General features: G+C 33.8%; 2 protein-coding genes across 2 annotated transcripts; both read right to left on the bottom strand.

The window, feature by feature from the left end:
- Positions 1-5,363: 5,363 nt before the first annotated feature.
- Positions 5,364-11,633, bottom strand: LOC148306460 (transmembrane protein 127-like). The gene is made up of 4 exons (XM_088264987.1): positions 11,494-11,633; positions 8,542-8,848; positions 7,471-7,773; positions 5,364-5,772 (listed from the first exon to the last, which is right to left on the bottom strand). The coding sequence occupies exons 2-4, from the start codon at positions 8,822-8,824 to the stop codon at positions 5,540-5,542; spliced, it is 819 nt and encodes a 272-aa protein (XP_088121113.1). The 5' UTR covers positions 8,825-8,848; positions 11,494-11,633; the 3' UTR covers positions 5,364-5,539.
- Positions 11,634-12,733: 1,100 nt separating this feature from the next.
- LOC148306459 (ornithine aminotransferase, mitochondrial-like) lies at positions 12,734-25,924 on the bottom strand. Its single transcript, XM_088264986.1, has 8 exons — positions 25,837-25,924; positions 19,983-20,166; positions 17,793-18,017; positions 16,568-16,791; positions 15,598-15,741; positions 14,643-14,799; positions 13,542-13,745; positions 12,734-13,022 (listed from the first exon to the last, which is right to left on the bottom strand). The coding sequence occupies exons 2-8, from the start codon at positions 20,155-20,157 to the stop codon at positions 12,859-12,861; spliced, it is 1,293 nt and encodes a 430-aa protein (XP_088121112.1). The 5' UTR covers positions 20,158-20,166; positions 25,837-25,924; the 3' UTR covers positions 12,734-12,858.
- Between the last annotated feature and the right edge of the window lie 301 nt (positions 25,925-26,225).

Here is a 26,225-nt window from a genome sequence, read left to right as displayed (position 1 = left end):
CTCCTTTACATTAATACATAATATCTATTTTCTTTGTTTTTAAAACATAACTTTAACTTGAGGTGGGTGGGTCACCAGTCGGTGACATGTTTAATGCTCATTTTAAAAATAAAGAAATTTGCATGTGTATTGCATAATAAATAGTAAAATGTTGATAAGGAAGAAAGTGTCTTTACGAAATGCGTAGTCTGACAATGAATAACACTAAATTAAACTCCCCCACCCCCTATACAAAAGGTGCAGAAATCTACCAAATATTGTTTTAAAACTCTCCTTATTATTCATTGTTCACTTTCTGTAATACCACTTTAAAAAACACTACTTTGTGACTACCGGTTTTACACAAATTACACGATGAATGGTAAGAAGTGTTATATTACCATACCACAAGTTAATGCTTTTAATATACAAAATAAATATTGTTTTGTCTGAAATACCTTACATAGGAGACATAGGTCTCCCTGATATATTTATTTTTTCTTACACATTACGTTTGTTATTTTATAAATGCTGTTATACACCCTTTAGCACTCGAATTCTGCACAATATTTATATTTATATTTAATGTACAGTCGTTTCCGCATAATTGGGGCGGCTGCTTATTTGGGCCGGCTGCTTATTTGGGCCTAATCTCAAGAAACGGAAACTTAACCAATAGTCACTTAGTTTGAACAATATTCTGTCTTGTTCGGAAATTTGATCATAGTACCCTAGAACGGGGCTACTTGAACTTTGATGTGTTACTTGAGCCCAGTACAAAAAAATATTAGATCGTGGTATTGATCGAAGTATCGTGACAATAAGTGTCACCTGTCAGGTAAACAATGAATCATGTCGATACCTTCATTATTGTAGACCAAATACAGATTTAAATCTTTTTTTGTACTGGGCTCAAGTTACACATCAAAGTTCAAGTAGTCTAGTTCTGTGGGATGTATAATGTATAAATTTATTGTTTTTAACACGTCAGTGAGTCAGCCTTGAGTATTGTTAGTCCAGCTCTAATGTGTAATGGCAACTAGCCGTAACTCAAGTTGCTGTTGTTTGGCTTAACACGGCTCAAAGCATTCTTATAACTGGCATCTATCATATACATTCACAGATTTTGTTCTATCTCTTTCCTTTACCGAGATATTCATTATCCAAATAGCCTCAAAATTGTATTAATTTGATACATGTTTTGGCAAAAAAAAAAACATAATTTTAAGTTAACTATGAACTCGTTTATCTCAAAACTACTGTTTTTAACTTGCGGCTATTTGCCTTTGCACATCAGAGCTATATTAAATATTATTTTTTATTGAATATGTTATAAAACGAAGACTAAGAGTCAAACCTTTTTTTATTATAAAAGTAGGGCAAAATCTTTTCTTTTTTTCATAAGATTCTCAATAACAATACTTATTTATGTTAGTGTCCTAGACTTTTTTTTTAAAACAATATAATAGTTTAATAACGAAAGTTTCTTTTACTTTTTATGCGTAATATATGATATATTACTTTTCAATTAGAAAAATTCCAAAACATATTCATAATAAAACTATTTTCAAGTCAATTCCTGTGATTAGAATTAAATTTTTAATAATTATGTGATGTAATTAACCAACTTACCAGTATGTGATGTAATTACGATATGTTTTATTTACCAAGGCAAAAATATAAGTAATGCAATTTTTTATAAAATTTATTTTACTCTTATGTATGCTTTATAGATATTTTAATGGAATAAATTTATAAATAATTTCATGTGAAACTTTTATTTGAGTTATACATATACCTTTATGTGTCGGGTTGTGGTCCGTGGCTTGTGTCGCGGACTCTTAATTCAGAGTTTCTCGGTTCAAACCCACTCTACCACAATTTGATACCTATAATGATTCGCTTAGGTTCACAGAAATAGTATGAAATTGAAATATTTGTGCAAATAAAAAAAAAACAAGAATATCTCTTTTTAAAATTAATAAATGTATTCTTCTTCTTTAGCCTTCTGTCCTCCACTTGCTATAGTCCTGTTTGCAGCCAGTTTGTACCCCCACAGCGGCTGTCGTCGGAACATCTTTTTTTAGGTCTTGCGACGCCTCTTTTATTCTCCCAAAGTCTACATCTCAAAATTAGTCCATCTTGTGGGGTCTTGTCTTGTAACGTGTCCTGCCCATTGCCACTCAGGTCTTGCTACGCGTTGTATGATACCCGCTATTCTGGTTCTGTTACTAATTTCTTAATTTATCTTCATACAAAGGATAGTAAAAACAGTGTAATCGCAATAATAAATGTATCACCTGCTACATTTTCAAAGTGGGAAAAGAAAAACACCAAATTGGTACAACAATTTTATCACATGTTTTTTTACAAAAAGTCTACATTAATGATTTCAACACTTACAAACATAAAATAAAATAGATTTGTTCTTTGTTCCTATAATTATGAGATTAAAAAAAAATTAACAAATAATTATAACATAAATTAATGTAGTCTGCTTTGAATTTAAATCGCAAGTTATATTTTCAACAGCTTACTCCATTTTACGCACGAAATCAACTAACAAATAATTGAGAATCCGAATGGTTTGATTTTACATTTCAAAATCTCAACATAGATGGAGAAGAATATGGAAGTCTAGGTATTTACAGCGCTTATCTCTTCACATACGTGTAACATTCACCATTCTAGCCATGATTGACAACCACACTACTTGACTTTTTGAAACTAATACATACACATCATAAATTTCGACGCTTCACATTTGATTTGATTAAAATTCAATGATAAAAATGTGCAATGTGTCATAAAGTCTTTATATAATACTAACACTATACAAAAGTACATGAATATTTTAGAAAAATATACTGTATTGGGACTAAATCTAACATCAAAATTGCATTTTTTATACTAAAACACGACTACACCATTTCATTATGATAAATTGATTACTGTTAGGTAATCAGGTTGGTAGGTATACATTAGAAAGATATTTATATGATATTGACACATCTTATGCGGAAGGCGAGTTTTACAGTCCTCAGTCTGCCAAACCCCATTTGCCAAATTGTACAAATTCCGAGTATATAATAATTATTTGAAAATAATTATTTTATACTGAGAATATCAATGACTTTGCAAATCCTCTAAAGATTACCCTTTTTAATCATGTTTTGCACTCTCCAATGACATTCCTATGATGTTTCACACTTTCCAAGTATGTTACACCCTCTCCAACAATGTCACACACTTTCCTTTGATGTTACATACTAATCTAACGTAGTGAATACTGCGACACATCACATAAAACTAAATCTCAAAGCATGGACTTTTGACGATACATTTTCATAACACCACCTTTAGGTTGAAGCATTATCTTTATTGGTGCAATCATAATGTTTCAAGGTACATGAATAAAAAAGATATATAGAAATAAAAGAAATATATATAAAGACATTTCCTAAATTAAGTATGTAGCGTGTTTTATAACATAATTTCAAATGGCAAAATAAAATACATTCAAATTACTATACATTTTGCATTAAAATCTATTATTGCTTTTCACATTCATTTACATACTATATGATGATTATTCTGGAATGTTCCGAGTGAAAATATATGTTATCACCACATCCATTATTCTAAGTTTAATTAATTTTTTAATATCAATAATAGCCCAGATCTTCATAATTTTATCGGATACACAATTTTACATATAATAATATCACGTAAACAGTGAGAAAACAGATTTAACATACTCTGCATTAAAATGGAATTTCATAATTTATATACATATCAAATGTTAAAATCAAACACTGATTTTTTTGATGTACGTAATTGTATTTTATTGTTAAAAAACACATAAAAATAAATTTTGTGACAATTGTTTCGCCTTGTTATGAGCATCTTCAAAGGAATGTGAAGATTAAATGGACTGATGGTCCTTATGTAGCTATACAATTCCAGGTACTTAAGTAATAGTTTTAGCATGTGCAGTAATAATTCACGTAAACTATAAACTAATGATCTAAATTAATGATCTTCACATTCATTTGACGAGATTCATTCATCTTCACAAGACGAAACAATTGTCACAAAATTAATTTTTATGTGTTTTTTAACAATAAAATACAGTTACGTAGACTCGAAAAATCAGTGTTTGATATAGAAATTAAATTTATTTAATTTATATATCTTTATTCAATTCAATTTACATTTAATATATAAATTAAAATGGAGTTCCAAAAATTAAACGCGAAATCTATAAACAAATTTTAAAATCATCTGTATTTACAAAAGTTCATTTATGATTTTGGTTTTTGGAACCATTGCACACACAAACATCATCATGTTTTGTCTTTGGTCATTCGTCTTCTCATAATTTTTACGAAGGCAAATGAAGCTTTATACCGTTTAATGAAATTCTCATCAATTCCAGTTAAAGTGATATTTAAAAATATAAATGTTTTACTTGGCAAATACCATTATTTCTTAAAATCTATTGTAACAGGTGTTTTGGTGCATTCCACATCATTTTCAAATGCCGTATGCGAAACTAAAAAAGAATCGAAACGAAAAGTCTAAATTTTCTTTGAAAATCATGCGAAATGCATCAAAACACGTGTCACAACAGATTTTAAGAAATATGTGTATTTATAATTAAAAATTTAATTAAAAATGGATTACCTGAAATAAAGGCGGATTTACACTACTGAGTCAGCTACTGACGCCAGTACTGGCTTACCAATTTGACCTGTTATTTTATTCACGAGAAAAATAAATTATACATTGAAAACTGTCAAATTTAGAATGTCCCTAATCATAAAGGCAAAATAGAGGGTCGACGAGGTGTGGGCAGAAGACAGATCTCCTGGCTCCGGAATATACGAGATTGGATGGGGATCAGGACCGTCGAGGCGTTGTTTAGAGCTGCCCAAGACGATGACAATTACTCCCAGGGGGACCTGACATGACACGCACAGAAGAAGAAGAGACCTTGGTATCAGACCTGATTGCAACTCTGATTACAAACCCCTATGAATATGAAGATGTGGAGGATCTTACTAAGTAACTAACCATGATGCCGTTTGTAATAGTAGTAGTAAATTTGGTAAGTTGCGCGATAGGATAGTAGTAGTAAAAGATATGAGAGTAGTAGTAAATGTGCTAGGTTGGACACGTTGCGCATGGCATGAGGATAGCCTGGAACGACTGGATGTGATCGGTAGCCTGGAGGGGAAGAGAGGGAGAGAAAGATCACTCTGTTTTGATAATGTCTTAATAAGACGAAACGCGTCGCATATTATCATGTATATGTAATAAAAGTAGAATTCAATCCAATAACCTTGATCAATTTTGGGTATATTACCAAAAAATTCGTAATTCGTTCCAGGGCGCAAAATATATTTTAAGGATGTATTCATATGTCCTACCCGAACCCGATATTGTTTATGTTTGACGTATTTATGCGTCCCGCCCGGTTAACAGGTTAATTATAAAATAATAATATTTTCAAGAAATTTGGTAAGTATTCATCAAGGCTTCTCTCGTCTTTGCAGTTCTAGGGTGTGTACGGCGGTGGCGGCGGCATGGTGTCCAGGTCGCTGCCGAGGTCCAAGGGCGGGGGCAACCTGCTGGGCGCGCGGGGGCGCCCCGGTGCGCGTGCCCGTGGCGGGGAGATGCTGAAGCTCTCCAGACCGTCCCAGTCCTCCATAAGGTGGCGTCGCTGCAGGCTCTGGTCCGTAATCGTCACACTCAGCAGATTTGTGGCCGCGCCCAGTATGGCAATCACACCTGAAAATATTTTCACACGCTTGAAACAAACAGTATAGTAACTTAAGAGACATCTTGGCTGTCCAAACTTTTGCATTTTTGGACTAAGTAGAACCTACTTAGTCCAAAAATCCAAAAAAATGTACTACAAAAAAAATGGCCCTTACTGTTTTTTGAGTTTGGACAGCCGATCTAGTACGATGCAAACTTGCAATTAACAATAAAATCATGTCCGTCTTCTTGCTGTAATGGTTAGCGTGTTTAGCTACTGTGCAGGAGGTCCCGGGTTCAATTACAATGTCTTACAATGTTTTTTGACGTCTCTCACGATACCAAAAGTAAGCAAATAGAATGTGTGTTTTTTTCATCAACCCCGGCCCAAATAAGTATACTAATTAGGGTCGTACAGATAAGATAACACTGTGTTTATATGATGCAGTGCCCTATGCACCATCGGGTGCGGATGAGGGTTTGAAGAAGCAGATGAAGAAGAATTGATCAAAATAACACTGCGTTTATACGATGCAACGAGGGTTTGAAAACGAATGATCAAAATAACTCTGCGTTTTTATGATGCAATGAGGGTTCAAAGAAGCAGATGAAGAAGAATTGATCGACATAACACTGCGTTTATACGATGCAACGAGGGTTTGAAAACGAATGATCAAAATAACTCTGCGTTTATACATATGATGCAATGAGGGTTCAAAGGAGCAGATGAAGAAGAATTGATCGAGATAACACTGCGTTTATACGATGCAATAAAAAGAAATGATGAATGAAAATATCGATTATATTGGCTGCTATAAACACAAAACGAGTCTAATACAATCGTTATATAGGTTGAGTATGTTAAATAATTATTTCTCCCTAATGATGAAACCCATTTTTACCTTTATGTATTAATTTGAAATCAAACACAGATTTTTTGAGTCTGCTAAGTTGTATTTTATTAACATTTCGCTCACTCCTTTCAAGAACGTCATAAATCAAAATTCGTCAATTTTCAGTTGTGCATATTTTCGGAATGCCCAGAAAATGTACTATATCCCAGCAAAAGCAGCATATTTAAACTTAATATTTACCCGCTACAGGGCAGAGAGTGTTGTTTTTGCATTTTGAAGAAAATGTAGTGTTTAAATTTTTTTTTAAATACAATAAATATTTTTCAAATGGAGAAAAAACCTTCAGGTTTTACCTAAAAAGATCTGTTGCACAGTAAAAAGTTCAATAAGTGCCATGATATTTATTTTTAAAACATTGTATTATATTTTTAAACTTTAAAAACGTTCTCCTGAAAAATCAAGTATTTTGATTTATGACGTTCTTGAAAGGAGTGAGCGATTTGTGTTTGATTTCAAATTAATACATGAATTAAAATGGAGTTCTACAAATTAAACGCCAAATCAATAAATTCATTCGAACCCTTTTCCACACCCCAATGGTGCATAGGGCACTGCATTATATAAACACAGTGCTATCTTGATCGTTAACACACAAAGGAAAGGTGATCAGCCCTCCGCTTCAGGTACCAGTCTAGGATAATATTGAATAAATATTAGAGTGAAAAAATCACTTTTATTTATTTGACCCCCCTGGGAATCGAACCCGGGGCCTCCGGAACGGTAGCCGATCGTGCTGACCATTACGCTACGGAGGCAGACAAAATCAATAAAATAAATAAAAATTAAATTAAATTTTAAAAAAACCCATTGTTACCGGCCGCCGTGATGGTGTAGAACCCGTACTCGTAGGAGACGTCCACGTTCTTGGCCGCCCCTCCTCCGCTGGTCTCCTCCTCGATGACCAGCGTGACGTAGTAGCAGACGCCCACGACGGCCACCACCCACAGCACGCAGAACACGCTCAGCACGCCGTTCCTCTGAATGGCCCGCAGGCTCTCGTTGCGCGTGTTGGACACGCTCAGGGAGATGCCCAGCACCGAGAACAGGATCACCATGAAGCACAGCAGGAGGATTATCCTCATGAGGTTCAGCAGCCGCGGAGAGACGCACGCCAGCGCTGGAAATATTACAAAATGGAGGATTGTATTTAAGGGAGCGTAACATAGGATTGTAACATTTTTATGATAATGTTAATCTTCTTAGTGGTGAGGATAGCAGCGGACAGCAGCATAAGCAGGATCAGACCCCCAGGAAGATCACCTAAACGATGGAGGGATAGCTGGTCTTCCACCTCCCAGGAGCGGACCGGAGAATGACAGGACCTAGTCCTAAAAGAAGAAGAAGAAGAAGTAGTTAATCTTCTTCTCCGCCTTCTTCCTCATTACTGAGGGTTGTGACTCTTGTGGAAGCAATTACTCTTCTCCAGTTATCCCTTGACTGCGCTGCACGTAGCGCTCCAAACACAGAGGTGCCTGCTGCTGCCCTAATTTGATCGGTCCATCGTGTGGGGATCTTCCTATCCCTCTCTCCCCCTCCAGGCTACCGATCAAAACCAGTCGTTTCAGGCTATACTCGTTCCCACGCACAATGTATCCAAAGAACTGGAGAATCTGTCGGGTACAGACATTGGCCAGAGTCAAGCCATCCAAGCGTAGTTCCTGGCAAATGGACTTGGTGTGTCTAGCTGTCCATGAAATTCAAAACATGCGCCTCCAACACCACATTTCGAAAGTGTCATTCTTTCTCCTTTCTGCTGCATTTTTGGTCCATGTTTCATCAGCATAGAGAAATAACGGAGTGGACCAAGCTCCTGATAAGCTTTATCTTGGTGTTGTTACTATATAGATCAGGTAGGCTATTATAATATTGAATCAACTGTACTCACTATCACTAGACGTGTAGAGATAGGAGACAGTGACAGGCGCCGGCATCTCCAAGTCGATGTCTCCGCTCCTGGTCTGGTGGTGGACCAGGGAGGGGGTCACGGCCTGGACGCTGAAATCCCCGAACCTGAAGAAGGGGGTCAGGCCCAGGTGCGGGGCGCACTGAAGCCCCCGGATCCGGAACCATCCGGATTGCGCCATGGCCGTGCACGTCAGCAGGAAGGTGGCGAAGTGGAAGAAGGAGGTGATCTTGTTGATCTCGTGATCCTTGAATGAACAAGTCATCTTGGCGGATAGAGATTCAATCACCTGAAATGGCAACATAAACAGTTTAACTCTCTTTTTTTTAACCCACCAGCATACCATATATCAGCCGGGATTTAAGCCACGCTTTATATTTTATTGTACGCTTATTTTATGTTATTTAAGGCTAATGCATTTAACAATACAGTAGAGTCTTATCCGACCTAAACCGGCCGCGGCAAGGTCTGATAAGCGAAGAGGTCGGATAACATGGAAAATATCGTGTTGTGGTCCCGTGGTTAGTGTCACAGACTCTTGTCAGAGTTTCTCGGTTCGAACCCACTCTACCACAATCTGATACTTATTTCTAATAATGATCCGCTTAGGCTTACGGAAATAGTATGAAATTGAAATATTTGTGTAAATAATAAAAATACAAATATTTCTCTTTTTAAAATTAAAAATAAAATAAAAATAAAATGATATAAAAATGACATTGAAATTGTGTTAATTTTATTTGCAGCTCTCCTGGATAACGTCACCTAGGCCATGCATTCCAATCATGTTATCTTTCTGCATCACCCATGAATTCCTTGGTCTTCCTCTAGACAGCTTTCGAGGAAGATCCATTTCTATTCCTGATTAACTAGATGTTCGGGTTCTCTACGTCCTATATGCCCATACCATCTCAATTGTCTTTCCTCTACCTTCCTATTAATGTCTGCCCTGTCTGTTATAACAATAAAGAATACACTAATAAAAATCATCACTATCAGCGAGCAGCGAGAGAGAGTGAAACATAAAGGTGGAGACTGACGGAGCATTTCGTCGTAACATAACGTTGTAACATCGCTCGCGGCGAGCATCAGCGAGCATCCGAAACTATGGATGGAGTGCTCGGCTCGCTTTACTGACAGCCTGAATGCTCGCATCGTAACGTGTTACGTTACGACGAAATGCTCCGGTCAGTCTCCACCTTGATGTTTTATCCATTATAACATGGAGAAGAAATGCTGAGAAAGCACAGACTTCAAGGTGGATGATGATATATTAAATAAATCTATATTTTCAGAGGCATTGGCTAACATGTTTAAGGCGCAGAATCGGAGAGAACATGGCATAATTCGCATTGTGTACGGATATGGCAAATGAGGATTTTTGCCTTGCACCTCTTAAAGTGGCGACTGACCAGACCATTTCATCGTAACATAACATGTTACGATGCGAGCATTCAGGCAGTCAGTACAGCGAGCCAAGCTGCTCACCGCTCATTCCGAATGCTCCATCCGAAGTCGGATGCAATTTTAGGTCAGTACCAGGGCTGCCAATCTGTGGGAAATTCCCCAAACTGCGGGGAATATTTTTTTTCTTCATCTGGAGTAAGCTGTTATTTATTAAAATCACAGATCCAGGAATCACGTCTTCGTCGTCCGACATTTTAACTATGAATGCAAAGATTCATACAGATTTTGGGTTATTGATTTTATACAAATTTAATACAGATTTCTAGACTGTAATTCAGATTTTTTGGTTTGGCATATGGCAACACTGAGCGCAAGGCCACAAGCCTGTGTTGTGTTCTAGACGAGCACTGATCGCGGCAGTCAGCAATGCTGTAACGTCGTAACGTAACATGCTCGCCGCGAGCGATGTTACGACGTTACGTTACGACGAAATGCTCCAGTCAGTCTCCACCGTTAGACGCACGCTAAGCTTTATTTGACTCAGGATATCAGGGCTGTCCAAAAAATTTTTAATAATTATAAAGATACTTTTGTATGGTATCTACAAATCAGTAAAGAAAACTTTTGGTATTGCATTATTTGTATGCAAATTATAAATAACTATTTTTATGCAAATTTATTAACGACTTGACCAAAGATGTCCCTCTAAGGATAGAATTAAGTTTTTAATTAAAATATCAACTAAAATCAGTTTAAATTAGAAAACTTTACATCTCAGGCATAATGTTTTGCTGAGCTATATTTTTTAGTTTTATTAACTGTCAATTTATCACATTTCTGATCTAGACACTCAATAAAATATGTGCGTAATAGTTTTATGTACCATTTTTATTAGTAAAACAGTAATAGTTATATTTTTATGATCCGTTTTTTGCGTGATCCGTGATTTTAACGCTTTTGACGCACCCAATATAAAATATAAAAAAATGTAGTTGTCAATTGTTTTACTTAAAAATTCAAATAATTTCATATCTTCTTCTTACCCTTATTCGCACTCAATGGTGCATAGGGCACTGCATCCAATTGATGTTATGTAAAAATAATGTAATGTATTTGACATTTCTCACACTAAAATGGTATAATATTGTAAATTGTACCAAAACTACAAAATTGATCACCTATATGTAATTACGATCAAGACAAATGCATCACTCCAATCGAATATCGTATGCACCATTAAATGTGGATATTGAAATATGAATCTAAAATAATTCTACACATTTTGAAGTCATTTTAAACATACAAAAATCTTCATAACATAAATATATTTTGATTAAACTTTCAGTATATTTATTTAATATTTTACAATATTTTAGCATATTTTCAAAGTTACACGAACGTTTTTAGTATGTTAAGCATTGAACACGATCATTACTAAATAATTTAATAACAATGACATCCATACCAGTCGTGTCAAGGCTTATTATTTTAGGTTGGATACAAATCAATAAAAAAACTTCAGCATACCTAGAAGGAGCACTCAGTGCTGAATCAATGGAAAATAACCACTTAAATTAGATATCAATATTTACAGTGTTTAAACTCAAGCTTTGTGAAACTCGAATCTTTTATTTCTATTATGACGTTTTACTAATAAACAGCTGAGTGGTTTTTTCTGAAGGTTGTTCAGTGTGACCAATATCCATCCAGCTAAAAAAATATTTTTTCAATATTCAGGATATCTATCTATCTTGCCCATTTTATATTTTTCTTGATATTTTATTTTTATAAATATTTCTAAATTATTTTTTTTGGAGCAATGATAGCATTTTAACAGGTAGGCTTTATACAATTTCATTTTTAAATAATTCACATTTTCAGTACCTACCTAAGTAGTAAGTAAATGAAAATGAATATTTGTATTATTTACTGAAACATTATAAACATTTGTTACAATTGTTACAAAATTTCTTTAGATTATTCTTAAATTATTTTTTGTTAAAAAATATTTAAAAGTTTTTTTTAAAAAACGCCTGCGTGGTGTAAAGGTTAGCTTGTTTAGCTATCGTGCCGGAGGTTTCGGATTTGATTCTCAGGGGGTGGGTGAAGATAAATATTAGTAATTTTACATTCCAAAAATAATTTTATATTACTCTGAAATGCAGGAGTGAGCCTTCATGTATGTACCGATCAAGTTAACACTGCGTCAATACGATGCAGTGTGCCCTATGCATCATTGGGTGCGGATAAGGGTTAGAAGAAGAAAGAAGAAAGTATTTAAAAAATTATCCTTAATTGTGTTTTTTAAAAGGATTTTTTTTAATGGTAGTAATTTCAACAAAACCATGATATAAAAACTTATAATCATTTCTAATAGCCATCCAAATTTTTGATTTCGGTAATAATATACCCTATACCCTAGTATCGCCTACGATTCAGTTGGCTTGGCCATGTACTCCGCATGCCTCCCGAGAGCCTTAATCAAGCTTGCTTCTTTTACAAGGCATCAGATTTGCGCCGCCCATGACGACCACTGCTGACAATTCGTCGGCAGTTCTCGTCAGAACTTCGGGACGCGGATCTGACTTGGGAGGATGCAAGGGAGCTGGCCGCCGACAGAAAAGCCTGGAGACAGTTAGTGGACTCCATATGCTCCTAGGGAGCGGATATGGTTTAATAAAATAATAATTTACCCAGTGTGTATAAAAATAACCACCTTATATATGATTAGCACAAGGGAAAATGTAATAAAAAACACAAAATTATAATAGACACTGGTTATTTATTCATTTTAAAGTTTGAACAATTTAAAAAGTCGCAATATTTGTTTTATATCTTAATTGAGCAATCATATTGGAATAACGATATTTTAAAAATATATACACAACATGTTTATAATTTGTTCAAAGTATTCTCCAAGATGTCCAGAGCGTCATTCAATTGTTCCTCGGTGATTATCAAAGCCGGAGATAACCTCAAATTTTTGTTGTGAGTCATTTTGGTCAACAGACCAGCCTGCATCAACTCCAAGCAGACGTCCCAAGCGCTGATGTAATCTGAAAACCATACAAAATAATATTTGTGTGAGAGAAACCACTAGCAATGAAAGATGTTCAAGATGTCCACCTCCGTAGTGTAGTGGTCAGCGCATTTGGCTACCGTGCTGAAGGCGCAAGGTTCGATTCCCAAGGGAAGTATTATCAAAATAAATATAAGTAATTTTCACACTCATATTTATTTAATATCACCCTTGTCTGGTGCAAGAAGCGCAGGGATGATCACCTTGCTTTCATGCAATTAACAATCAAGATAACACTGTGTCTCTACAATGCAGTGCCCTATGCACCATTGGGTGCGGATAAGGGTGAAAAAAAAAGAAGAGCAATGAAAACTCCCGAATTTTTCGAAATTAAGAATTTGAGTCATTGCAAAACAATATTAGTGTAAGAATGAAACCACTAGCAATGAAAACTCCCGATTTTTCCAATATTTAGAATTGGAGAGTCATTGCTTCCATCAGAGTCACAACCCTCAGTAATGAGGAATAATACGGAGAAGAAGAGAATTGACTTTACCAGTGTTGATTTCAATAGCGTGAAGTAGTCCTTTCCCACGGACTTCCTTTACAATCTTCTTTGGTAACAAGTCGAGTCTCTTTCTCATGATGGTTCCCAGGTATGCTGAATTCTCCACCAGCTTCTCGTCTATGATCACATCGAGCGCTTCCATGGCGACTCTGCATCCAAGTGGGTTCCCGCCAAAAGTAGACCCATGCGTTCCTGATGATATAATACAAATTAAGTTTACTCAGCCAAAGGGCGTTTGTCCACTACACAGAATTACACGGAATTTTACCGTCCGGCACCTCAGTTAGCATTTTAAAACGATGATTGGCTAGTGCTTTTGTCCATCTTTCTTCGGATCGGAGCTCTTGATCAATGCGTGAACACGTTGCGCGTAAATTCGATCATGCTAAACTGTCGTGGTCGCTTTCATTTTCCAAAACCGGACTGCCGGCTGGTAAAATTCCGGGTAGTGGACAAGCGCCCAAAGGGTGATACGATATAACAGCAACACCAAACCAATTTATAACAGAGAAATTCATCTTATAATACACAAGGACGTAATCAAATACATGTGGGGACGATAAACTCAACTATGTTTGGAGTACAATATACCCAAATTAACAAGCTGCCTGACATATATAAAATAGAACCCAGTCAGGGTTCCAAAATGAATGAACTGAAAAAATACTTTATGGAAAGATCAGTGTTAGTGATTAATTATATTTCCTCTTTTTTTTCCTTGAAACATGCATCTTACCAATTTTTTATTATATGCCTATTTACTGTACCTTTTAATGCTTTATATTTTCCATTTTGCCCTGATGTTTGTTGCTTTCTTATATGTTTTTCAGTCTTGTTAACCTTAATCCTATGTCACAAAATGCGTAATGAAAATTACTCATTGGGAATATTATTTATATGAGAGGAATGAGCGGGTGCAAAGTCTTGAAAGTGTTGGGCAAACAAAGAGTATATTGTTAAGGTCTTCTTCTTCAAAACATTATATACGAGTATGTGACTTATAGATGTAATATGTTTAGTTAAATAAATTAAGAGAGCGAGAAAAAGGAATATTTATGATTATAAGGAAGTCAAAATAAGATTTTTTACCTGGTTTCATCACCAACATGATAGGATCATCCGCTAAAACACATGAGACGGGATAAAGTCCACCCGATATAGCCTTCGCAAGAATTACTATATCCGGGCGTACATTTTCATGTTGAGCACACAACATTTTACCGGTGCGTCCGAGGCCTGCCTGAATCTGTAAAATAAACACAATTTTGTCGTAAACAATTACAAATTTTAACCAACGCTCCTTCTATTGCTCAAATTTACAAAACCCATTAAAAGTTTAAACTCTTAAGGTGGGTACTGACCGGAGTCATTTCATCATAACGTAACACGTTACAATGCGAGCATTCGTATAGTCAGTACAGCGTTCCGAGCGCTCCATCCATAGTCAGATGCTCGCCGTGAGCGACGTTACTATGAAATGCTCCGGTCAGTCCCCACCTTTTAAGAAAAATCTATACGAAAACATATAAGCAGATCCTAACCCTCCTTAATCTTACGCTTTTTAGCGCCTATATCATAGTAAATCTGGCAACATTGTAGTGACAGGAATCGTACAATAAAAAATGTAGTCTATACAAAATACCACATGTGTATTTGTAGTACACAAAAACATAATGTTTTTATTCACCATCCATCCCTTTTAGTCCGCCTCCGTGGTGTAATGGTTAGCATGTTTAGCCACCGTGCTGGAGGTCCCGGGTTCGATTCCCAGGGGAAGGGTGAAAATAAATATTAGTGATTTAACACTATAATATTATTCCTAGACCTGGTCCCTGTAGTGCAGGAGTAATCACCTTGCCTTCATATAAGTAACGATCGAGATAACACTGCGTCACTTTCTCTGTAACTCATTATGCAAAATGTCGCTTGTTAAGGGAGCAACTTTTTCACATTTTTTTGTTCGTCATGCGAATTACCCGTTGTGAGAGGTTCCACTGTATGCTTATATCTTTTTATTTATTTTATCGTAGACTGATCGTAATACCTCATCATCGATCCAAAGAATGTTATTTTTGGTGCAAAGCTCTCTGACTTTTTGTAGGTATCCAGGGTCTGGAACTATGACCCCGGCTTCTCCTTGGATGGGTTCCACCATGAATGCACACACGTTAGAATCCTTAAGAGCTTCCTAAAACAAATTTTAAAAAAATTACAACCAAATAATTTATTATCAATCATTATTCTTATTCTCCGTCTTAATAGTTATTACTGAGGGTTGTGACCCTTGTGGAAGCAATGGCTCTTCTCCAGTTATCCCTTGACTGCGCTGCACGTAGCGCTCCAACCCCGAGGTGCCTGCTGCTGTCTTAACTTGACCGGTCCATCAATCATTATTCTTCTATGAAATGTGCCTAATGGGTAACTGTTACTTTTTTGGTAACCCTTTTGTGACGGTATCCTTATTTTTTTTCAGTTTATATTACATTTCTTTCCTGTTTTAGTTTTTATGTTAAAATGTCTAATATATCAGTAGTTTTAAAACACAATATGCAACCAACTTTCGATTTGAATGAACAATTTCTTTTAACTCTCAGTCTATCGTAAACAAAAACTATTTAAAACTACCATTTTGGGTCCAATAGACTCTTATGTAAAGTATGGTACCTGCATACTTTTCTTTACTTGTAACCCGTCCATTACTTATATATAGTTATCTCCATATATGTTATATTAAGAGTTTCAATAAACCCAACATTAGCTTCATTTGGTAGACAGATAGTTAAAAATTCATTGTAATTTTAAAAGCTGTTAACAAGCATTTCTGGTCGAACCAAAAAATTCATAAGAATCAAATAAATTAAAGACTTTAGGACATCTGGACTTCAATACAAGAAATCTTTTTTGTTTATAAGTCTATTTCTAGTATTTCTGAAGTCATTAATACCATGTGTATAAGTTGAAAATTATTGGGATAGATTATTGGACCTATCCCAATTATTTTCACTTTAGTTTACCTCGAGTGCAGGGATGTCGTTATAAGGAATCGTCTCTAATCCTGGCATGAACGGACCGTAACCTTCAACACAGTCCATATCATTCGATGTAGAAATGGCAGCCATTGACCTCCCCCAGTAATTTCCCTCGGCAAATAATATTTTGGCTTGATTTGCCGGTATTCTTTTTACATCATAACCCCATTTTCTTGCCAATTTACATGCTGTATCACACGCTTCAGTTCCTGAAGAAAATGTGTAAATTATTTTGAATGATAAGTAAATTTTTCAATATCCATTCTACATAATATGTACAACCAATCAGCAAGATCCATCCAAAATATCCTTGAATGAATACCCCGCTTAAACGATTAAAATAGATGATTTTATTCTTATATAATAAAACAACTTTTTTTCCACTTTTGTTTTATTTGACCATTCGAACATCTATCATACTTTTATATTATCCACTGACACTTCGTGATGGAATTGCATTTTTAATTTATTATTAGATTAAAACCAATATTTTTAGCTTTTCCACTTTTTTATTTGACCAGCGACCGGGTTTCGTCGTTACCGACATCATCAGACTGGTCTGATGATGTCGGTAACGACGAAACCCGGTCGCTGGTCAAATAAAAAAGTGGAAAAGCTAAAAATATTGGTTTTAATCTAATAATAAATTAAAAATCTATCATACATCGTTTTGCAGACATTTGTCTGAGGGATCGCATTTTGACTATATTCTGTTTATTTTTAGCCTTCTTTTGCACAACTTGTGTGTGTTTTTCATTTCAAGTTTGGTGATTCTTTCATCAGCGTCTTCAACTTATATTACATATATGTAATTACTAGCTTTTTCAGTTTTTAAATAATTAGTGACTTGTGATAATTTTAGCAGATTATAAATATACGAGTCAATAAATACATAATTTTATTATGTATTATATACTCATAGTAGTTTAATGGTCAGCACGCTCGACTACCGTACTGGAGGTCGAGGGTTCGATTCCCAATTACGGGTAGGTCAAATAAATATAAGTGATTTTCACTCTATTATTTATTCAATAATACCCTGGACTGGCACCTGAAACGGAGGGCTAATCACCTTTCCTTTATGTGTAAATTATCAAGATAACACTGCATTTATGTGATGCAGCGCCCTATGCAACATCGGGTACAGAGAAGAGTTTGAAGATGATAGAAGATATTTATGGTATATATTTTACTAATGTATTTTAATTACCTGAGTTCATGGGCAGCATTTTATCATATTTGAGGAGCTTACATATCTTCTCCGCAAATTGCCCCAAGATGTTGGTGTGGAAGGCTCTTGAAGTGTGGTAAAGCACGTCCAGCTGTTCCTTCATGGCGTTGATAAGGCGAGGATGTCCATGTCCTTGATTGGTAGCAGAGTACCCGCTGAGGAAATCATAATATCTTTTCTCCTCCATATCCCACACGTACACCCCTGATGAATCAAACACATAAAATAGTTGATACACAGTTCTGCATAATGTGGTACATTGAGTTTGATTTTATTTTAACGTTATTTACTGGATGTAATTGGTTTTTCCAGATTTTGTCTATCTGGAAAGACCGAGGTGTGAGTAACAACACCAAGATGAAGCTTGTCAGGAGCTTGGTCCATTCCATTTTTCTCTATGCTGCTGAAACATGGACCATAAAAGCAGCAGAAAGGAGAAAAATCGATGCCCTCGAAATGTGATGTTGTAGGTGAATTCCATGGACAGCTAGACGCACCAATGAGTCTATTCATCAGGAACTATGTACGCTTGAATGGCTTGACTCTGGATGGCCAATGTCTGTACCCGACTAATTCTCCAGTTCTTTGTACATGTTGCGGCGTGGCAATGAGGATAGCCTGGAACGACTAGCTGTGATTGGTAGCCTGAAGGGTAAGAGAGGGAGAGGAAGATCCCCACACGATGGACCGATCAAATTAAGGCAGCAGCAGGCGCCTCGGTGATTGGAGTGCTACATGCAGCACAGTCAAGGGATAACTGGAGAAGAGTCATTGCTTCTGAAAGGGTCACAACCCTCAGCAATGAGGAATAAGACGGAGAAGAAGAAGGATGTACCTGATTCTAAGTCTAGTTAAATGGAAAAGAAAGAAAAGAGAAAGCATACATTTATCATCAATTTCACAGCGCTTGCGAAGCAAAAAAAAAACATTTTGGTGTCAAGATATTTTTCTTATTTGTATGCTTATAATTATATGCTTTGTATGCTTATGATTATAATTCAGTTAGCTTCCGGCAATGCATAGAGCCGGACGTCTGGTCCGAATACACATTGGATTTTATTTATTTTTTTAGAATATGTTTGAAATAACTTTTTTTTTTAAACCCTTTCAATAACTATTTTCTTTTCAAAACCACATATTTGCTTTGAAGAAAAACTTTTTAAAATGTATATATATATATATATATATATATATATATATACATTTTAAATATATATATATATATATATACATATATATATATATATATATATATATATATATATATATATATATATATATATATATATATATATATATATATATATATATATATATATATATATATATATATATATATATATATATATATATATATATTCGTGTTTTTATTATTTGCAAATAAAATTCAATTTCATACTATTTTTGTGAGCCTAAGCGGTTCATTATTAGAAATAGGTATCAAATTGTGGTAGACACTAACGACGGGACCACAACCCGACAAGAAATGGCTAGAAGAACAATATCTTCACCTTTGCTCAAATGCCTTTTAAATTTTATTTATTTAAACTTCAGCTACAGAAAAGAAATAACTAAATTGGCGCGCTTATCGCTAAAAAGCAATATCTTCCAACCAGCCAAAAACAGACTAGTGATATTGATCAAAACGATTGATACCATATGTAGCTGTTTGCAATCAGAGGGTAGATAGTACTTCAATCAGAGGGTAGATAGTATATCATTAAAAGAAGGAAGTAGAGGGGAAAACTAAGGGAGGAGGACAATTACGATTCCAATGATAAATAGTAATTGTTGGTTATATATCCAAAATAAAACAAGGTTTTTGTTGGATTGAATTCTACATTTAATTATGTATATCTTAATACGTGACGCGTTTCGTCTTCTTAGGACATTATCAAACACTGAGTGTTTGAACATTGAGTGTTTGATAATGTCCCAAGAAGACGAAACGCGTCACGTATTAAGATATACATAATAAAATTTAGAATTCAATCCAACAAAAACCTTGTTTTATTTTGGATATATTACCCAACAATTCAATATGGAATTCTACCAACTGTCTGCAGTTACAATAAATAAATAGTAATGTCTCAGACGTTTCTTTTTCGACCTTATACATAGACGGAAAAAAATATATCAGATCCCACCCCCTGTATCCTGCCATATTACCTTTCCCTTTGCATAGGGCGACTGGAACGGGGTCATAATTATGAGCACCATACTTCAATTCCCTTTCGATGACCTCCTTGGATGAGACGGATGAAGGCACCTGAACAGAGTGCGTAGGAGAACTGAGCGTCCGAATACTTGACTTATATGTAGATTCTAGTCCACTTCTCAACATTTTCAATGCCTGAAAATGTTCAAAAAAAGATTAATGTTACCAAATTAGATTTTAATTTTGTACTGACATTTCTTAGTGGAACTATGTAATTTTTTCCACATGAATTTAATTTCACCAGCCGTGTTGTGTATATAACAAAGAATTTTGTCTAGCCTCACACCAGTTTGATGATGTCGGTTACGACGAAACCCGGTTCCCGGTGGAAAAATTACATGGTTGTTATTTTATTCTGTAATCAAATTAGACAGTAGAGGTGGGAATGATCTGTTCATTTGGAAGATCTGCATCAGTGGATCTTATCACTTGAGCGATCCGTTCATAAGACCTGTTGTTGTGTATATAACAAAGAATTTTGTCTAGCCTCACACCAGTTTGATGATGTCGGTTACGACGAAACCCGGTTCCTGGTCAAATAAAATTAATTTGGAAAAAATTACATAGTTGTTATTTTATTCTGTAATCAAATTAGACAGTTGAGGTGGGAATGATCTGTTCATTTGGAAGATCTGCATCAGTAGATCTTATCACTTGAGTGATCTGTTCATAAGACCGGATCAATCGAACGATGGATCTTTCGTTGGACAAAATGCGGGAAAATCTGAGCAGTCTATTTCTAATATTTTCCAATTAATGATTCAAGAATCTGAAGTGCGGGAATGAACAGATTTCCTTCATAAAATTGATGATCAAGTTATCGCTACGTCAATTCGATGTGGTGCCCTATGTATCATTGGATGAAGATAGAGTTTTTTTTACCCTGAGCAGTTTGAGGTGTAATATTAGAAATCTCAGCTCTAAATCACTCTATCAAAGTTACAACATTCGGATAGTATAAATATGTAATAAGAATTTATATTTTTTTGTAATGTTTTATTTTATTGTACCTGTAAAATGGGTAATTTATTCAAATAATGTTTCAAAAAGTTGAAAGAAGCATTGTTCAAAATGTCACGAATTGTATGCATTAAGATAACACTGCAAAAATACTTAAATATATAGGGGAAAGTAATGTTAAGCTTCAAAGTAAGCCATGTACCTACCAAATTGTCTACGATTGCAGGAAGGGATTTTTTTAGTAATTGTTTTCTGTACTCATTCATTGACTGCATATTACTAACCTACATTAACATCAATATTTTTATCACCAAAAACATGTGTTTTTTTATTACACTTGGAGAAGTGTTTACTTTAAATGCAATGAAGATTATCATATCAGTATTATTATCATTTTTCATTAATACATTATAATAACCTCATTTACGCAATTCATCAAATGATCCCTCTTAAAAAACAACGTTTTATTGATAAAGTTAAGTTACCTGTTCAAATGATAAGATCTGAGTACATTCCGACGGTACTTCAGAGGTCAATTGCTCTTTGTATCTAATAAAATGCTCAAGTGGAGTTAGCGATATCTAATAATAGTCATTCAATAAAAAACCGGATTATATCATTACGAAGGTAGTGGAAAATTACCTCAAAATTATCTCGTAAGCATCAAAAACTGCAGATATTGGCAGGGATTACAATATATGTTGGCAGCAGTGATCACGTTAAAAGTTTGATCACCCAAAGTCCTTTCTTTAACACCCCCTTTTTTTTTTATCGTAAAAATAATTACAATTTATTACATGGGCACATTTTACAGTACATAATTATAATTAAGTCATTTTACAGTACTTAATTGTAAAAAAAAATATAATTGAATTATTAAAATAATATACTTATATTTTAGTAAAATTTTTTTTTTTATGAGATGAAATCAAATCAAGATATCTCCGAATGATGCGATCTATTTCAGATCTACCCACCTCCATTATCCATTTATGAATACTTTTTTTTTATCTCAATTTTTTCATTTAATGAATTTTTAGACAATAGAAGCAAGTTGTACAACTTTATTAAATAGTAATCAAAGTACTTTTGACCAAAAGAGATATGTTTTGTTTGATGTGTCTGTGTTTTGGATCTTGAGGTTCTTATAAGAATGAAATCAATGTAAAAATATCCAAAAAAACGTATTTATATTTTTCCACAACATTTTGAGTGTGTCCAAATACTTGTTCATAAAACCTGGATTATCTCTAATTACAGGAGTTATTTTTATATTATTTTTTGACATCTCATTAAAGATGAAGAAGAATATGGAAGTCTGGGCATTTACGGGGCTGATGGAAAAAATAATATGAAAATAACTCCTGTAATTGGAGATAATCTACATTTTGTAAACAAGTATTTGGACACACTGAAAATGTTGTAAATAAATTATCTGGTCAAATAAGCTTAAATAATAAAAATGAAAATGATATTTTTTGGCGTTTCTCATGTGTGTGATTATAATACAGGATTCGGAACTCACATAGTAATAAAAGAGTTTCTGCTCAATAAAAAGCTTCTTTTCATCTCACCAATAGATGTCTCTAGTGATTCAAGAATAATGTTTCAAAATTGGTTCATATAAATAAAACTTCCAAGAATTTGAGTAGTATGGTTGTCAATAATGGGTAGAATAGGTGAATGTGTGTAACATTCACCAATTCTACCCATTATTGACAACCACACATGTGTGTGTAAAGTGATTACTTAAACCAGCCTATGACGGTCGTCAGCCCCGTAAATGCCAAGACTTCAATATTCTTCTTCATCTTTGATGAGGTGTCAAAAAAAATTGTATAGTTCGTTTATTAAAATAAAATTACTTTCTTGTAAGATGTTCTAATAGGATTCAGAAAGCAATATAAAAATTCCGTTTTTTTTCCCTCGTTCATTCAAATAAAATTACATTATTGTTAGATGATCTAATAAGATTCAAATCAATGTAAAAAATACCCAAAACCTTATTTTATATTAGTTTATTCAAATAAACTTACATTCTTGTAAATTGTTACTAACAAGCAATTTAAATAAATCGAAATAACGGGTTTATATATAACAAATAATTAATTATTTTTGCTAGAAAGCAGCCTCCATTTGTTTTCGTCCACGCTTCAAAATTGAGTGAAAATGTGACACATCATTGTCAATACATAGCCACCTCCCTATCTGGGACATTTCTTAATTTACATATGATGTATCCAGTATGTAACAGTTTCCTATGCTTTCAGCATTTATCTTATTGTGCCAGAAGATTGTTGCCCTGCTACTTCCTGCACTCTTTATGCGAAATGTCGCTATAAAAGGGAGGGATTTTTTCACAATCCGTTTTGCTCGCTATGCGAATCACTCATTATAAGAGGTTCCACCGTACCACATTACGATACCCAATGATCGATTTTTTTTCAATCTTGTCTCAAATCGAAATCCATTTCAATGAGAAAAAACTTTTTTATTTTACAATTTACCGATATAGAGCCTAATATAAGCTTTAAACTCAATATTATTTAGAATTTAGACCTTGATTTAGTCTAAACAGGATACAAATTAAGTAAAAATAAGAAGGAAAAAATATGCCAATATATATTTATCTGGCCGCGACCTCGGCATTCATATTGCCTATATCGCTCACTCCTTTCAAGAACGTCATAAATCAAAAATTGTCAATTTTGAGTTGTGCATGTTTTCGGAATGTCCAGAAAATGTAATATATCCCAGCAAAAGCGCCATATTTTCAACTAAATATTTACCCGCTACAGGGCAGAAAGTGTTGTTTTTGCATTTTGAAGAAAACGTATTGTTTAATTATTTTTTAAAATATACTAATTATTTTTCAAATGAGGAAAAAACCTTCAGGTTTTACCTTAAAAGATCTGTTGCACAGTAAAAAGTTCAAGAAGTGACTTGATATTTATTTTTAATACATTGTGTTATATTTTTAAACTTTAAAAACGTTCTCCTGAAAAATCAAGTTTTTTTATTTATGACGTTCTTGAAAGGAGTGAGCGATATATCATTACTATTTCGAACATATCAAACATTGCTCGAAAAAACATTAAATTTGAAATTTTTATATTGACACAAAATTGGGGTCGGAATTTCTCAAAAAACCAGAAGTTGTTACGTCACGGCTGGGGCGTGTTACTTGTAACAGCTTCCAAATATAGCTACAAGGTTATTTTTTCGATGAAAACGTCTAAAAACATAATCAAATGTACATTATTATGTTCTATAAATAGTCGATCAATGATAAATGGCCAATTTATTTCACTTTTCATTCAATTATTTTTGTAACTACTGTTGTTAATAATATTACTGTCTTTAAAAAGTTTAATAATTCAAAACAAACTAGCTATGAGTTTATAAAGCCTATATTATACATTTTTTTCACGTTTTGTTTTTGCCATGATACATAAATTGTATGAAATACGTTTTTTATTTTATTTTTCAAAACACGTGTCAATTTTGTCGGTCATAAACGAAGTAATCAGATAATTGACAGATATCGAAACGTAAAAAAAAATAATGATGAAATTTTCTTTTATTTATTTTTTTGATCTAAGAAAATTGAAGAAAAAAATCGCTACAGAATTCAAAACCTTACAAAAACAAAACCCAATTTAATAGTAACAAAATAATAAAAAGATAAAAGAGATTGCGATGAATTATTTTTTATTTGTTTAAATAAAACTGAAGAAGAGAAAGCTATTTAAAGGGTTTAAAACTTTACTTAAATAATACCCTATTTTTTTATTATTCACTATAGGTCCGCTTCCGTAGTGTAATGGTCAGCACGCTCGGCTACCGTTCTGGAGGTCCTGGGTTCGATTCCCAAGGGGGGTAAAATAAATAAAAAGTGATTTTTTCACTGTAATATTTATTAAATATTACCATGGACTGGTACCTGAAGCGGAGGGCTGATCACCTTTCCTTCATGTGTAAATGATCAAGATAACACTGCGTTTATACGACAAAGTGCCCTATGCACCATTGGGGTGCGGATAAGGGTTTTATTATTATTCACAATCTAAGAAAACTGAAGAAAAAAATCACTGTGAACAGAATTCAAAACAAATCAAATAATTAAGAAATCGTGACGGGTTTTTTTAATTAAAAATCTAAGAAAACTGATTAAAATCTCATTTAATAGATTTTTTTTTTTAAATTACACAATCAAAAATAGTAATAATAATAATAACAGAGATCATTTGATTCAATATCTCATAAAACTAAAAAAAAACAGTACTAAGAGAATTAAATAGTTTAAAAACATAAAACTTAATTATTTTATTAAAATTAAACACTTGAATAATCCACTTAATCGAGTTTTATTTTTGTTTACGACTAGTTTCGAAAACGACAATTGTTTTCATCTTCTGGTACAAACTAAAACAAATTTATTTTTATTAATTGGTTTTAATTTGTACCAGAAGATGAAAACAATTGTCGTTTTCGAAACTTGCCGTAAATAAAAATAAAACTCGATTAAGTGGATCATTCAAGTGTTTAATTTTAATAAAATAATCATGTCATTCCACAAAGTTAATGCCGAATCAATAAATAATATAAAACTTTATAAAATAGTTTTAAAATTTACTAATTTAAAAAAAGTCATATTGTTGTTTTTTTTTTTTTTTTTTGTATTTCAAAGAGAACTAAAAAAATTAACTAAGACAAAAATGCGATTTATTTCAGGAGACGCATCTCAACATTGGAAAAATCGATACTCTTAAATAATAAGTTTTTTATGCGTTTTTTTTTTTCGTAACTTATTTCACATTCCTTACACACACATATTATACATACCTACGAGAATATTCCCCACAGCTGACATAAAAAGAAATGATATTTTCTGCCAGGACACACACTTACTGCAAACTGATTGACGATGACTGAGCTAATCCATTCCAAAACTGTGCAATTTATGTGCTACTGTATTAAATTTTTTAACGACTTCATCGAGAACTTATCTTTATCAAGATTGCTTACGTAATATTGCACAAATATTAGTACATTATTATTACAATAAATATAAAACAAAATTATTATTATTATTAATACACTAAACATAAAATATTATTATTATTATTATTGTTTTTACATTAAACATAAAATAAAGTTATTATTTTTATTACAATAAGCATAAAACAAAATTATGATTATTATTAATACAATAAACATAAAACAAAATTATG

Source organism: Brachycentrus maculatus, unplaced genomic scaffold, assembly GCF_059751285.1.
Source record: "Brachycentrus maculatus isolate JH-2025_06_01 unplaced genomic scaffold, ASM5975128v1 h1tg000241l, whole genome shotgun sequence".
Taxonomy (NCBI): Eukaryota; Metazoa; Arthropoda; class Insecta; order Trichoptera; family Brachycentridae; genus Brachycentrus; species Brachycentrus maculatus.
This window is presented reverse-complemented; position numbering and strand designations above follow the sequence as displayed.

Coding starts and splice junctions, on each gene's coding strand:
- LOC148306460 (XM_088264987.1), bottom strand. CDS start 8,824: ATGACTTGTTCATTCAAGGATCACGAGATCAACAAGATCACCTCCTTC. Junction 7,774..8,541: donor TCTCTACACGTCTAGTGATA/GTGAGTACAGTT, acceptor TAATATTTCCAG/CGCTGGCGTGCGTCTCTCCG. Junction 5,773..7,470: donor CTACACCATCACGGCGGCCG/GTAACAATGGGT, acceptor AAATATTTTCAG/GTGTGATTGCCATACTGGGC.
- LOC148306459 (XM_088264986.1), bottom strand. CDS start 20,157: ATGTTGAGAAGTGGACTAGAATCTACATATAAGTCAAGTATTCGGACG. Junction 18,018..19,982: donor CGCCCTATGCAAAGGGAAAG/GTAATATGGCAG, acceptor TTGATTCATCAG/GGGTGTACGTGTGGGATATG. Junction 16,792..17,792: donor AATGCTGCCCATGAACTCAG/GTAATTAAAATA, acceptor CATTTTCTTCAG/GAACTGAAGCGTGTGATACA.